The 16397-nt window shown below is 32.0% G+C and overlaps 2 protein-coding genes across 2 annotated transcripts in view; one reads left to right on the top strand and one right to left on the bottom strand.

The window, feature by feature from the left end:
• The window catches only part of LOC130893768 (schwannomin-interacting protein 1 homolog), a 108799-nt gene that overhangs the window by 88361 nt on the left and 4041 nt on the right, over positions 1–16397 (bottom strand). The window contains exon 2 of the mRNA XM_057800121.1: positions 1645–1677. The gene's annotated coding sequence lies outside the window, so the exon portion shown is untranslated. The remainder of the gene's footprint in view (positions 1–1644; positions 1678–16397) is intronic.
• Positions 508–10399, top strand: LOC130893770 (uncharacterized). The gene is made up of 7 exons (XM_057800125.1): positions 508–791; positions 2770–3301; positions 3358–3608; positions 3838–4056; positions 6156–6386; positions 6565–6727; positions 10091–10399. Exons 1-7 carry the CDS (start codon positions 564–566, stop codon positions 10345–10347), a joined length of 1881 nt encoding a protein of 626 aa, XP_057656108.1. The 5' UTR covers positions 508–563; the 3' UTR covers positions 10348–10399.

Raw genomic sequence — 16397 nt, 5'->3', positions numbered from 1 at the left:
ACTAAACGCATCTAATAATTTCTATCGAACTTTTCTCAAGAAATTGTTTTGAATATAATAATAACGATATTTATAATAAAAATAAACGGAATTTAATATATGATTCATTTTTGACACGCCCTGTATTCGGAATCTAGAAATTACAATAAAAATAATTCTTAAAATAAACGGAATTTAATATATGTTTCATTTTTGACACGCCCTGTATTCGGAATCTAGAAATTTATTGCCATCTTTGAGTGTCGTTCACCGAATTCGCGCCAACGCCACAGAACTCATAGCATATAACAATTCCAAATAAACTTTTTTAATGAAATCATTCTGAATATATTAAAAATGGCATCTACAGTAACAATAAATCTTAAAATATATTAAAATAAACGATCAGTTTTGAAAAAATTATTTTTTATATTAAAATTGAGTGTATAAATAATTGAATCAATAAAACGCGCTTTCCACGGCCAACTGACGCTTTTACTAAATGTATCAACAAATCTGAGACGACTTGTTCTGTCAGTGTTTAGAAATTCGTTGTTATAGGTTTACATAAAGTTAAGAGAAAAATGAATATTTTGAAGCCTTTCGATAATATCGATTTTATTTTGAATAATAAAACGGTATTACTATCTCAAAAACTTTTCTCATTGATAGAATTATGGGATAAAATGTCCGTATTCGATTTCGATCAAATAAACATGAACGAAACTATCAAGTTGATGGACTGGGCATTGTTGCATACTCTGAACATTACTCTTACTGCCGAATGGACACATTATACGGATTTATTCGAGGTACATATTCACATTTATCATTATTTACATATTAATATTCGAGAAGATTTTATATATTTTCATTTTCCGTTAATAAAAATTTCTAACCCCACATTTAAACACAGTTTCAAGAGATACACTATTTTTGTCGGCGTTGCCATGTTTATTTGATTATTAACTGCATTTAAAAGTAAAAACAGTTAGCGTTCAAATTTCTATTGAAAGGATTACGTGTTTCTAAATTTGTTTTATCAATTTAAAATTCCATAAACTGCACAAAGTATTAAATGTCTATATTTCAAAAATCAAATCTATTATGACTTCGCAATCACTAAATTTGGCTACGTTGTAAAATGAACACCTGCCTTAAACGTTATTCGAATATCGTACTTTTCCGATTACGCCCGAAAGTGGGACGAGCTTTGTTTGTAAAATTTTAATAATTGTTATTAACGTGTTTATGATTTATTTTGTTATCATGGTGATTTCAGTTTTTTTATTTAGTTTTTCTAAACAATTTATTTTAATATTTTTGACACAAACAATAAACTTGAATTAAATTGTGATAGTAATATAACTTGTACTCCCCCTGGTGTCGATTTTCTAAACTAAACTAAGTTATGGCATTTTAAATTCTTAATAAGATACAGTGTTGTCATAACTAGTTATAACGATTTAGTTTTTAATAAATTTTATATTTCAAATGGAAATAAAAGTATTTTTAAGTGCGAATTCATTACAAATACAGTATTATCCTCTGATATTATGAAGTATCAATATTTTTTACACCAAATCGTCTTAGTTGAAATGATATTAAGATATGACAACACTGTATTATATAAAAACTTCGTGATAGTTTGGAAATTGAACTTACCTTTTGAAATAGATCTGTCGAACTTCCTTGCAACTGTAAAGTGAAAAAAATATCATTTATTGATGGTTATAGTACGAGAAAAAATTTAAAAAAATTAGTTTTTCGATTTTTTTTATATGGAATTTAATAAATAAGAAGTTTATTAGTCCAGTGAATGTTGCATTTTGGCTCGCAATTTTTTTGTTCTTTATGAATTTACTTGAAATTTTCACAGAAGATAGGGAATAGCCCAAAGATCATTTTCGTACGTTAAAACCTTGGGGGTAGTTGCTACCCTTTGTAGGGGGTGGTAAATTTTTTTACATCATGACTACAGGAATCGATGGAAAGGGTAATTCTAAGAAAAAATCCATATAGTTTGAGTTTTAAAATAAAAAAAAGTCTTTAACATGAAAATTGAGTTACTTATTATAAAAATAAGGTCGATTCCAACTTTTTTCTACGAAAAAATCAGTATTATGTGATTAAGGATGGTTTTTAAGGGTTGAAGTATTACGAAATTGTGTCCTACAGCATAAAACAATCCATATTCAACTAATCCAAGTCAAATTTTACTCATTTTAAGGTTTAAAATGTTATTTTATCATTTTTTACAATTAGGGGTAGTTTCACCACCCTTAAAGCGTACAACGGCATAATGTAGAAAATGAACTAGAGAGTGAAATGAGCCTAATTCGAAATTTTTGTACAAATCCATGCAGAGCGAAAAAATTGCGATGTTTTGCCTTTTTTGAGTTTTATTTCCTGGACTATATATGGAATTTTTTTAGATCTAGTAGCCGTCAATATAATTATAGTTCGGTTAATTTAGACATAAATTCCCACCTCGCTGAAAATCAGTAAAATTGTTGAAAAATTAAAAAAAAAACAATTTTCTTGACCTTTGCCCTTAAATAAATGAATGAATGATTGAGATTTAAAAAATTTTATTTTTAATTATATTTTAAACAATTTTCTGATTCTCAGCTGTTGGAATTTCAATTTATGTTGCTCCACTTGGTCTAATTTGACCGGGCTATAAACTTTAAAGAAGGACGATAGATATCATGGTGTCGGCCGTGTTGCCATATTAATTTAAAATCAGTAAATCGCCGTATAGGTTAAATCAAATTCTACATTTTACAGACACAATTAGTAAACGCTTTAGAGAAAGCGAGCCATATTTTGAGACCGATTTCTGTAATATTCGATAAATATTTCGAAAAAATGTTATACGTTTTAAAAACGTCGTGGGGTTGTCCGATATTGGAGGTCGTTATTAAAAACGAAAACGTCGGAATCAGTGAAAAAATCGTCGAGTTTTTCGATAGAGAAAAAGCTGATTTAATAGTTATGAGATTGGTTAAATTATGCGATTCCCGATGCGAAGATTTAGCTCTAAATTTGGCGACGGCGTTTCTCGAGTATATCCAATACACCGATAAAAACGGCCGTGCAGTCGAGATCACCCCCAAACAATTTTTGTTTATTTTGGATATAAGAATCGTTTTATTATATAAGTGGGGTAGGATAAGGGCTATCGAGGAAATCGTAAATCGATTTAGTTACGAGGATTTCAAATTTTGCGTCGAGAGATTCATGGACAAAGACACCGATAAATCTAAGACTTGGCAACATTGCCGAAAGGTTGCTGCATTAATGTTACAGATATATTTGGGTGAGTCTAGCCGACTCGGTTATATTAATTTTAATAAAGCCGTGATTGTTTTTTAGAAACGAACGTCGTTAATATGGAACGCGTACGTAAATTTATCGATATTTTGGATTTTTATTTGAAAGTCAGCGTAAAAATGGATAATTTAGAAGATTTTATTGAAAAAGTTGGGAGATTAAGTGAAATGGCGGAACCCTCGTTGCTATTAAACGTATGCGAACTTTTAAAAAACGCCGATAATAGAAATTTATATAATTTTACCGCCCAAATGTTCATCAGAACCATTAACGCCGATTTGAACGATATAGAGGCAAGTTTAATGAATATTTTAATAATTTTTTTTATACAGGTTGTCTCAAAATTAAATTTACATTTAAATATTTAGTTTATTTGATATCGGTTGGATATTAATGTGTTTTTCGTGATGTCTGTCACTTCGGGACGGACATTTTCCCTTAATTATACCAGGAGAGTCGATTTGGTGACCGAATTTTGTCACCTTGAGGTTCTACCCTGTATATAAAATAATTTGCTCTTAGGCACTGAAAATAAACGAAAACTATGAGAACGATGATGTGCGTCGTAGAGATATGTCAGTTGTCACCGCGAGGTTGGCGGCGACGTTTGACAGTTTGGCGGGATTTTTGAAACGTAATGTGAAAATAGCACGAGAATGCGCGTTAACTGCCTTCAGTTTGGAGCCTACTGCCGATAGGTTGGGTATTTTGGAAGATTTGGCTAGAAAAAGCGGATTGCCGGTTGGTATATCGGTAAAAAAACATCATCATAGAATCGGAAATAATTTAGAAAATATTTATCATAAAAAATAGCCAAAAAAAAAATAATCACAGACAAGGTCAAATGGGAAAAAATTCATTTTAATCATCAGTTTTCAGTAAAAACTTTTCTGCTCTAATAATAATAAATTTTTTCATATTTTCTTAAAACTATTTTTTTGTTTTTTCCTTTATTTATTTATAATTACATCCTTACAATTTTTTTTTCAAAAAATTCCGTTTTAATAACCGTTATTTTCAAATACAAACTCCCATCTCTATTATTCTATCTCCTGCCATGACGTATATTAATTGACATGATTAGTTGAAAACAAAGATGGCGTCGTTAACTTTTGTTTATTTCTATCGTGATAGATTTATTTCGTTTTACGAACTAAAACGTAAATTAAAAAGAAATTTCACTTCTTTCATTTGATATTTCAATAACAAAATAATTGTAATGTGTATATAGTTGTTTTAATTTAATCAGCTGATTTTGCACGTACCATGACAACGTCGCGTATCGAAATTATTCCATCGATATCTAGAGAGGAGACACATTCGTTACGATTACGACCATTAGATTATTCTACAATTTTTTATTGCAAAATGAATATTATTAATTATTAAATCATTTTTTTTTAAATATCTTTCTTAAATAAGTCAAATTTAAATTATTTTAATCATTTCCTATTTATCAGTTGTCAAGAATTTACTCATACTTTAATATATGCGGCAACGTTGCGCTTTCACAGTTACCAATCTTTAAAGAGCGGCCATTCTATTCATTAACGTGTTTAATGAGAACTTTCGAAAGAGAATTTTTAAAATTGTTATAAATTAGTGAAGAAATATAAAAATTTTTATAAAATAAAATCTTTTATAACTTCGTGAGAAATAAATTTGGCTACGTCGTAAAATCAACACCTGCGTTCTAAACGTCCGATCTGTATCTCGTTGTTTGCCGATTCAGTACGAAAAATGACGAGTCTCGTAGGTGATTGTGCAAAACTATAATAAGTGATACAAAAATGTTATTTATTCATTATTTGGATTGTTACGGTAAATTTAGTTAATAATTTTTCTATTCTTCTAATTTCAATATTTACTATACAAAAAATAACTTTAAATTCGTTCAATATTTAAACCAATGGTTTCGATTTTTCAAATACGTCAATATCATAGGTTATGTTGTCTAAGGTATTTGGTATCTAATTTTAATATTACGGTGTTGCGATAATAAGTCTGCAAAAAAAGTTTTGATTATACGAGGCGATTTAAAAGTATCGATTACGTTTTAATTTCGTGGAAGTTTAATTATTTAAATGGTTTTTTTATTTCTTATATGTATTAAATCGTGTTTACACGTGGCCGATGTTTGAATACCAGACATTTTGAAGTAACCAGTCGATCGCGCGGTTGCCAGATTTTTACGTATATAAGCAGATTTCGATAAAATGAAAATTTTCTAAATTAATCCCGATTCCATTATACGAGGGTATTCGAAAATTTTACTTTTTAAAAACAATATTTTTTTTTAATTTAATTATTTAAATGGGTTTTTTATTTCTTATATTAAATCTAGTAGGTAAAAATTTATTTCTCTATTTTTATATAGAATCGGCAACGTCGTGTTTACACGTGGCCGATGTTTGAAAACCAGACATTTTTAAGTAACCAGTCGATCGCGCGGTTGCCAGATTTTTACGTATATAAGCAGATTTCGATAAAATGAAAATTTTCTAAATTAATCCCGATTCCATTATACGAGGGTATTCGAAAACTTTACTTTTTAAAAACAATATTTTTTTTTAATTTAATTATTTAAATGGGTTTTTTATTTCTTATATTAAATCTAGTAGGTAAAAATTTATTTCTCTATTTTTATATAGAATCGGCAACGTCGTGTTTACACGTGGCCGATGTTTGAAAACCAGACATTTTTAAGTAACCAGTCGATCGCGCGGTTGCCAGATTTTTACGTAAATAAGCAGATTTCGATAAAATGAAAATTTTCTAAATTAATCCCGATTCCATTATACGAGGGTAATCGAAAATTTTAATGAAAAAATTATTTGAAGATATTAGATGCAACATATCAATGGAAATGCAAGCTACACCCCCTATCATCCCCTATATCCGACGTCGAATTATTATCTGGATGTTCCGATTGTCGGGAATATATGCGTCAATTCCAACCTAATATACCGATAAGGTCGAATTTAACTCTTTACGAAGCCATTCAAACATTGGATTTACCGGAAATTATTTGCGACGATCTCGTTATTTGTATATCAAATCCGAGGTACCAGGTAAAACGTGTTGCGTCTTATATTTTTCGTTACGGCTCTTTGAAATTTTCGCGATTTAATCCGTATTACGGGGGCATTTCGATAAGTTCGTTTTCTTTTTGGTTTTTTTTTTCAAAGAAACGTAGCGAAAAAAATTTTTTTTCGTCGGAGGGGAAAATTGTTTGGCAACTTTTTGTAGATATTGAGTTGGTATTTGCCCTGGATGGTACTGTACAGATTGTGCGTGATGTATTTGAGGGACCCCCTGCGAACTAGGAATTATATCACCAAATTGGATTATGTCGATATCGATTATTCGAAATTTGATCGTAATCAGAAAGTTTCGTTTAATCCGTTCGAAGGTAAATATAAATATCGTGATTATATTCTTTAAAATTGGAAAATTTTTATTTTTTTTATGACTTTTGTCAGGTTTACAGGTATTTTTTCGTTCACTTCAAACTTTTTCGCATTCCTAGGATATTTTTATTGCGATTCCTCGCTTCCTCGATACTTTTTATTATTTTTCTTCGGTTTCTACATTCATTTTATAACCAGTTTTTGCTTCCTGGACACTTTTAAACTAGGTGCGTGCTTTCTAAAATCTTTTTTCTACTTATAATCGATTCTTGGATAGTTTTTTTTCACTATAAACACGCTCCCTACACCCATTTACTACTTTTATGCGCTGTATAGAATTTTTTTACCATATTTATGCGCTTCTCTGACTAATTTATTGATTTTATTCGGTCTCTAGACGTTATTTACCATTGTCAATCCGGTTTCACGATCCTTTTTTTCATATAACTTACTTCTCATACCAATTTACGACTTTGACGTGCATTCTAGATCCTTTTTACCACTTTCGCCCGCTTTCAAGACCTTTTTTATCACTTTTGTCCGATTTATAGACCTTTTTTACCATTTTTGTCCGATTTCTATACCTTTTTTACCACTTTTGTCCGATTTATAGACCTTTCTACCTTTTTCACTCGCTTTCAAGACTTTTTCACCACATTCGCTCGCTTTCGAGACCTTTTTTACCACTTTTGTCCGATTTATAGACCTTTCTACCTTTTTCACTCGCTTTCAAGACCTTTTTCACAACTTTCACTCGCTTTCGAGACCTTTCTACCTTTTTCACTCGCTTTCAAGACCTTTTTCACCACTTTCCCTCGCTTTCGAGACCTTTTTTACCACTTTTGTCCGATTTATAGACCTTTCTACCTTTTTCACTCGCTTTCAAGACCTTTTTCTCCACTTTCGCTCGCTTTCAAGACCTTTTTCACCACTTTCACTCGCTTTCAAGACCTTTTTTACCACTTTTCCGATTTCAAGACCTTTTCACCATTTTCACTCGCTTTCAAGACTTTTTCACCACTTTCACTCGCTTTCAAGACCTTTTTTACCACTTTTGTCCGATTTCAAGATCTTTTCACCATTTTCACTCGCTTTCAAGACCTTTTTCACCACTTTCACTCGCTTTCAAGACCTTTTTTACCCCTTTTGTCCGATTTCAAGATCTTTTCACCACTTTCACTCGCTTTCAAGACCTTTTTCACCGCTTTCACTCGCTTTCAAGACCTTTTTTACCACTTTTGTCCGATTTCAAGACCTTTTTTACCCCTTTTGTCCGATTTTAAGACCTTTTTTACCCCTTTTGCTCGATTTCAAGACCTTTTTTACCCCTTTTGTCCGATTTCAAGACCTTTTTCACCACTTTCACTCGCTTTCAAGACCTTTTTTACCCCTTTTGTCCGATTTCAAAATCTTTTCACCATTTTCACTCGCTTTCAAGACCTTTTTCACCACTTTCACTCGCTTTCAAGACCTTTTTTACCACTTTTGTCCGATTTCAAGATCTTTTCACCATTTTCACTCGCTTTCAAGACCTTTTTCACCACTTTCACTCGCTTTCAAGACCTTTTTTACCCCTTTTGTCCGATTTCAAGATCTTTTCACCACTTTCACTCGCTTTCAAGACCTTTTTCACCGCTTTCACTCGCTTTCAAGACCTTTTTTACCACTTTTGTCCGATTTAAAGACCTTTTTTACCCCTTTTGTCCGATTTCAAGACCTTTTTTACCCCTTTTGTCCGATTTCAAGACCTTTTTCACCACTTTCACTCGCTTTCAAGACCTTTTTTACCCCTTTTGTCCGATTTCAAAATCTTTTCACCATTTTCACTCGCTTTCAAGACCTTTTTCACCACTTTCACTCGCCTTCAAGACCTTTTTTACCCCTTTTGTCCGATTTCAAGACCTTTTTTACCTCTTTTGTCGGATTTAAAGACCTTTTTTACCCCTTTTGTCCGATTTCAAGACCTTTTTTACCCCTTTTGTCCGATTTCAAGACCTTTTTCACCACTTTCACTCGCTTTCAAGACCTTTTTTACCCCTTTTGTCCGATTTCAAAATCTTTTCACCATTTTCACTCGCTTTCAAGACCTTTTTCACCACTTTCACTCGCCTTCAAGACCTTTTTTACCCCTTTTGTCCGATTTAAAGACCTTTTTTACCCCTTTTGTCCGATTTCAAGACCTTTTTTACCCCTTTTGTCCGATTTCAAGACCTTTTTTACCCCTTTTGTCCGATTTCAAGACCTTTTTCACCACTTTCACTCGCTTTCAAGACCTTTTTTACCACTTTTGTCCGATTTCAAGACCTTTTTTACCCCTTTTGTCCGATTTAAAGACCTTTTTTACCCCTTTTGTCCGATTTCAAGACCTTTTTTACCCCTTTTGTCCGATTTAAAGACCTTTTTTACCCCTTTTGTCCGATTTCAAGACCTTTTTTACCCCTTTTGTCCGATTTCAAGACCTTTTTCACCACTTTCACTCGCTTTCAAGACCTTTTTTACCCCTTTTGTCCGATTTCAAAATCTTTTCACCATTTTCACTCGCTTTCAAGACCTTTTTTACCCCTTTTGTCCGATTTCAAAATCTTTTCACCATTTTCACTCGCTTTCAAGACCTTTTTCACCACTTTCACTCGCTTTCAAGACCTTTTTTACCCCTTTTGTCCGATTTCAAGACCTTTTCACCATTTCCACTCGCTTTCAAGACCTTTTTCACCACTTTCACTCGTTTTCAAGACCTTTTTTACCCCTTTTGTCCGATTTCAAGACCTTTTCACCATTTCCACTCGCTTTCAAGACCTTTTTCACCACTTTCACTCGTTTTCAAGACCTTTTTTACTCCTTTTGTCCGATTTCAAGATCTTTTCACCATTTTCACTCGCTTTCAAGACCTTTTTCACCCCTTTTGTCCGATTTCAAGACCTTTTCACCATTTCCACTCGCTTTCAAGACCTTTTTCACCATTTTCACTCGCTTTCAAGACCTTTTTCACCCCTTTTGTCCGATTTCAAGACCTTTTCACCATTTCCACTCGCTTTCAAGACCTTTTTCACCACTTTCACTCGTTTTCAAGACCTTTTTCTCCACTTTCGCTCGCTTTCAAGACCTTTTTCACCACTTTCACTCGTTTTCAAGACCTTTTTCTCCACTTTCGCTCGCTTTCAAGACCTTTTTTTGGTTCCTACACCTTCTCATAACCAATATTCGCTCCCTGGAGACTACCGCGCTCGGATCAAATTTCCCAGACGCTTATTACGATCTCAAATCTACTTTTCGGTACATATTGTAGCTTTTTAGACTGTTTATTTGATGTTTCGTTAAAAATTTTGGTAAATTAACCGAATAAAAACGAAAATTATGTCCTCAAGGTATAGAAGAAGGTTACGAGAAGTACCTGAACTCCGATTACGAATCCGAAAATGAATCGACGTCCGAAACGTGCGCTCCACTCGGCGACGATTACGATCCCAATTCGATGGAAAGTCTGAAGAAAATTCTCAACAACACCGAGGTCGAACCGACCGACAATCGGATAATGCGCAACAACGGCAAAAAGGGATTGGAAAAATTGAAAAGAAAATTTCGTTTTTTCGGAAAAAGGGCTGCGGAAAAATCGAATTTTTGATTTGTATCGTTCCAAACAAATTCAATATATAAAAATCGTTGATTGGTAGAAAGATTTCAGATTTTTTGGTGACCACCGCGTATTAAACGTAAAATCCCCGAACTCATTCGACATTTTTTATGATTTTACGACGACGAACAGAATAGGAAAATTCGTTTTTCTACGTTAGATCCTATCGACTGCGCCACTTGAATTTTCTTCCGCTCCGATCCCCGACCTGGCTCGAACGGCGCAATATGAGTAGCGTTTCGACATCCAACCCTTCTCCACGCGATTATCGTTTCAAAATTGAAAAAAAATCGTTTCTTTCATCGAAACATCTTGATAATCGACCAACAAAGACACCTGTCCGTTTCCCTCGTTTTTTTTTCGAAGTTACTACGTAGGGTTAGATGCGGAGGATTAAAGTGGATAGCGAGATCATAAAATCCACGTATTATGGAGGGAATTTCCATCGCCGTCGCCGGATCACGTACTGATCCTAATGGGTTTTGTTCAGTCGCTATAGTCCCTCGTATACACTATTTCGCGAGACAGGTATTGTTACGACTGCAACACTTGATAATAATAGATTAGATCTGATTATTTATACGCGCAGGGGGAATTTCGCTTGACTATGTTATTGTACGAGTTGGAAAAACAAGTTGATACGACGCGTATTTAAGGAGTTTATGTTGAGGATTCGTACGTCGAATTGATCAATTATAAGAAAAAAATTGGTTTAAACGTAAAATCCTATCGACTGCGCCATACGAAAGTTCGAATTGATGACAGTTTTTCGACGTCAAAAGTGTCACTAAAAGGATAAACTGGAAAATTCGTATTTTTGCGAAAGATCCTATTGACTGCGCCATACGAAAGTTCGATTTGATGACAGTTTTTCGACGTCAAAAGTGTCACTAAAAGGATAAACTGGAAAATTCGTATTTTTGCGTAAGATCCTATTGACTGCGCCATACGAAAGTTCGATTTGATGACAGTTTTTCGACGTCAAAAGTGTCACTAAAAGGATAAACTGGAAAATTCGTATTTTTGCGTAAGATCCTATTGACTGCGCCATACGAAAGTTCGAATTGATGACAGTTTTTCGACGTCAAAAGTGTCACTAAAAGGATAAACTGGAAAATTCGTATTTTTGCGTAAGATCCTATTGACTGCGCCATACGAAAGTTCGAATTGATGACAGTTTTTCGACGTCAAAAGTGTCACTAAAAGGATAAACTGGAAAATTCGTATTTTTGCGTAAGATCCTATTGACTGCGCCATACGAAAGTTCGATTTGATGACAGTTTTTCGACGTCAAAAGTGTCACTAAAAGGATAAACTGGAAAATTCGTATTTTTGCGTAAGATCCTATTGACTGCGCCATACGAAAGTTCGAATTGATGACAGTTTTTCGACGTCAAAAGTGTCACTAAAAGGATAAACTGGAAAATTCGTATTTTTGCGTAAGATCCTATTGACTGCGCCATACGAAAGTTCGATTTGATGACAGTTTTTCGACGTCAAAAGTGTCACTAAAAGGATAAACTGGAAAATTCGTATTTTTGCGTAAGATCCTATTGACTGCGCCATACGAAAGTTCGAATTGATGACAGTTTTTCGACGTCAAAAGTGTCACTAAAAGGATAAACTGGGAAATTCGTATTTTTGCGAAAGATCCTATTGACTGCGCCATACGAAAGTTCGAATTCACTTACTATCAACGTCAAATCTAACCTAATTCGTGCTGTCACTGTCAAAATTCCTAACCTAAAACTTTTTTGCTGTCAATGTCAAAACAATTGTCACTGTCGAAATTCCTAACCCAACTTTTCTCATTTGTAAGAAATATAAGCGTCAAAACTTGACCATAACTCCAATTGATGCCGATTTCAACATCTTAACCTAAAAATTTCTTCCACTTGCTGTCAACTTCAAAACCTAACCTAATTCGTGCTGTCACTGTCAAAATTCCTAACCTAAAAACTTCTAAGAACACCGTTTTCAATAATTTGCATGCCTGGCAGATTCTGTTGAACTTGAATTTCCCCTTTTTCGTCGTTATCCATTTTCCAGGTCGATTTAATAAAGTGAAAAGTTTTTTGTGGTTTTTTTCCGAAGAACTAAAAGTAGTAAATCAAAAAAAGAAAAAACGGAAGTTATAAACTTGAGTTGAAAACTTAACATTAGACAAAAATACAGAAGCGATCGTTTCATTCAAAAAGTTATTGTTAACTTTGGGAAAGTTTGGATGTGGGATATCCAAAAAGTGTAAGGAACCGTATCTATTATATTTTCGGTGTAGTAGATTTTGTTTCTGGCGTTTATTGCGCCCCATATTTTATATTCTTCATTCATATGTTTCGAATTCAGTTATAATTATATTATAAAAACGACGTCGGACGATTTCAAAACAAATCTAGAACTTACGACGACCCATTGGGTTACAAAAAAAAATATGAAAAAACATATTGAAATATCAAAAATTTAATCATTAAAATATCATATTAATCGTCGTAACCATGATATATTATTTGAGAAACATCGATTTGGATAAAAATATGGAAAAAACCATATTAAAACAGCAAAAACCATATTAAATTATAATAATTATCAATAACCATATCAAAATACTGGAAAAACATTGTAAAAACCATTGGATTACCAAAAATTATGAAAGAAACCATAGGAAAACCATATTAAATAATCAAAAACCATATTAAAACAGCAAAAACCATATTAAGTTATGGTGGTAATCGAAAATCATGTCAAATTACTAGAAAAACATACTAGTAATCCTTGGATTGCCCAAATTATGAAAGAAACCATAGGAAAACCATATTAAATAATAAAAAACCATATTAATTAATTGAAAACCACATAAACTCATAAGAAAATAAAAATAAACTCATATAATTTATCGGAACCATATCAAATTATTGGAAGAATATTGTGAAAACCATCGAACTGCCAAAAATTACAAAAAAAAAAACAGGAAAACCATATTAAAACAGCAAAAACCACATTAAATTATAATAATTATCGATAACCATATCAAATTATTGGTAAAAACATTGTAAAAACCATTGGATTACCAAAAATTATGAGAGAAACCATAGAAAAACCATATTAAATAATCAAAAATCATATTAAAACAGCAAAAACCACATTAAATTATGGTAGTGATCGAAAATAATGTCAGATTATTAGAAAAACATTCTATAAATCCTTGGATTGTCCAAATTATGCAAGAAACCATAGGAAAACCATATTAAATAATAAAAAACCATATTAAAACAGCAAAACCCACATTAAATTATAATAATTATCAATAACCATATCAAATTATTGGTAAAAACATTGTAAAAACCATTGGATTACCAAAAATTATGAGAGAAACCATAGAAAAACCATATTAAATAATCAAAAATCATATTAAAACAGCAAAAACCACATTAAATTATGGTAGTGATCGAAAATAATGTCAGATTATTAGAAAAACATTCTATAAATCCTTGGATTGTCCAAATTATGCAAGAAACCATAGGAAAACCATATTAAATAATAAAAAACCATATTAAAACAGCAAAACCCACATTAAATTATAATAATTATCAATAACCATATCAAATTATTGGTAAAAACATTGTAAAAACCATTGGATTACCAAAAATTATGAGAGAAACCATAGAAAAACCATATTAAATAATCAAAAATCATATTAAAACAGCAAAAACCACATTAAATTATGGTAGTGATCGAAAATAATGTCAGATTATTAGAAAAACATTCTATAAATCCTTGGATTGTCCAAATTATGCAAGAAACCATAGGAAAACCATATTAAATAATAAAAAACCATATTAAAACAGCAAAACCCACATTAAATTATAATAATTATCAATAACCATATCAAATTATTGGTAAAAACATTGTAAAAACCATTGGATTACCAAAAATTATGAGAGAAACCATAGAAAAACCATATTAAATAATCAAAAATCATATTAAAACAGCAAAAACCACATTAAATTATGGTAGTGATCGAAAATAATGTCAGATTATTAGAAAAACATTCTATAAATCCTTGGATTGTCCAAATTATGCAAGAAACCATAGGAAAACCATATTAAATAATAAAAAACCATATTAAAACAGCAAAACCCACATTAAATTATAATAATTATCAATAACCATATCAAATTATTGGTAAAAACATTGTAAAAACCATTGGATTACCAAAAATTATGAAAGAAACCATAGGAAAACCATATTAAATAATCAAAAATCATATTAAAACAGCAAAACCCACATTAAATTATAATAATTATCAATAACCATATCAAATTATTGGTAAAAACATTGTAAAAGAAATTAAATTGCCCAAAATATGAAAGAAACCATAGGAAAACCATATTAAATCGTCAAAAACCATATTAAAACAGCAAAAACCAAATTAAATTAGCAAAAACCACATTAAATTATAGTTGTGATCGAAAATCATGTCAAATTACTAGAAAAACATTGTAAAAACCATTGGATTACCAAAAATTATGAAAGAAACCATAGGAAAACCATATTAAAACAACGAAAACCACATTAAATTATTAAAAATGGAAAAAAAAGTGATAAATAATCAGAAACATATCAAATTATTGGTAAAAACATTGTAAAAGAAATTAAATTGCCCAAAATATGAAAGAAACCATAGGAAAACCATATTAAATCGTCAAAAACCATATTAAAACAGCAAAAACCAAATTAAATTAGCAAAAACCACATTAAATTATAGTTGTGATCGAAAATCATGTCAAATTACTAGAAAAACATTGTAAAAACCATTGGATTACCAAAAATTATGAAAGAAACCATAGGAAAACCATATTAAATCGTTAAAAACCACATTAAATTATAGTAGTGATCGAAAAGAAACGATAGATAATCAAAACCATATCAAATTAAAGATGGATTCCAAAAAAAACGTATAAAACCATTTAAACGATTAAGAAAAAATTGGAAAAACATGGAAAGAAAACTCGTCATTTCAAAACTCCGTGGCAAACCATATTAAAGCAACAACAAAAAGCTTCAACAACCGTATTGATGGTTTCTCAAAAAACTTTGTACCGCAATTATGGAAAACGATCCAAAAAAACAGGAATCCTCAAATTCTGCGAAAAATTTCTATAAAACCATTCGAAAGCAACAAAAACCGTATTAAATTCCGAAGCTCCGCAAAACTAACCTAAAAAAATCAAACAAGAAACCTCAAATATTCTAAAAACTTTATGAAACACTCATACCGCGCTCGCAAATCTGTATGGAAAGTTACGAGGGGGTCGAAATCCAATTAAACCGACAGAAAAGAAAACAAAAACGTGTTCAATTGGCAGCTAGGATAACGCGTGGTTATTCAACCTCCGCAGATGAATGAACTGACCCCATTTAAAGCCGATTTCACACAACTCGAATGCCGTAACATGAAATTTCGACCATAAAGACGTTCCATAATCTCAAAAACCGAACCGCGCAAAAATTTTTATTAAATAATATCGCAAACAACATTTTCCGTTTACGAAATATTTTCCTTTTGCGGAACCTTCCGATGGAAAAAGCAATAAAACGGATTTCATGCCGTTGTTCACTCCCGACTTAAAAACTAACGTAATTCCGAGGCTACTGTCGGCTCTATACTCAATTCCGTTCATTCTTGCGGTCACTAATCTAATTCAATGAGCTTTCAAAGAAAAATACGATAAATTTCGTTGGTAGAAATCAACGTAGACGACTCGAATGACGATCACGATTATGTTAACGCGATATCAAAAGAGAAATCGATGATTCGACCTATAAAACACTCTCTACCACAAAATAATACCTGATAGACATACGGAACCGTATAAAAACTATCTACGTATCCAATAGATGGCGTTAAGGCTTATTCGATGACATCCTTCTATAGAACGTTCATAGAATCTTATAGAGGTTACAAATTTGCGCATATCGTTGCGCCAGATACCTCATCTCGAAATGAGTCTCTAGTCGATGATATAATAAAGCTGCAAATT

Source organism: Diorhabda carinulata, chromosome 5 (genome assembly GCF_026250575.1).
Source record: "Diorhabda carinulata isolate Delta chromosome 5, icDioCari1.1, whole genome shotgun sequence".
Lineage (NCBI taxonomy): Eukaryota > Metazoa > Arthropoda > Insecta > Coleoptera > Chrysomelidae > Diorhabda > Diorhabda carinulata.
This window is presented reverse-complemented; position numbering and strand designations above follow the sequence as displayed.

What these genes read in the sequence shown, in the direction of transcription:
- LOC130893770 (XM_057800125.1), top strand. Translation starts at nt 564, where the DNA reads ATGAATATTTTGAAGCCTTTCGATAATATCGATTTTATTTTGAATAAT. An exon ending in CTAGAAAAAGCGGATTGCCG is followed by an intron (nt 4,057 to 6,155) that starts GTTGGTATATCG and finishes AATTATTTGAAG; the next exon opens with ATATTAGATGCAACATATCA. An exon ending in TTCGTTTAATCCGTTCGAAG is followed by an intron (nt 6,728 to 10,090) that starts GTAAATATAAAT and finishes TATGTCCTCAAG; the next exon opens with GTATAGAAGAAGGTTACGAG.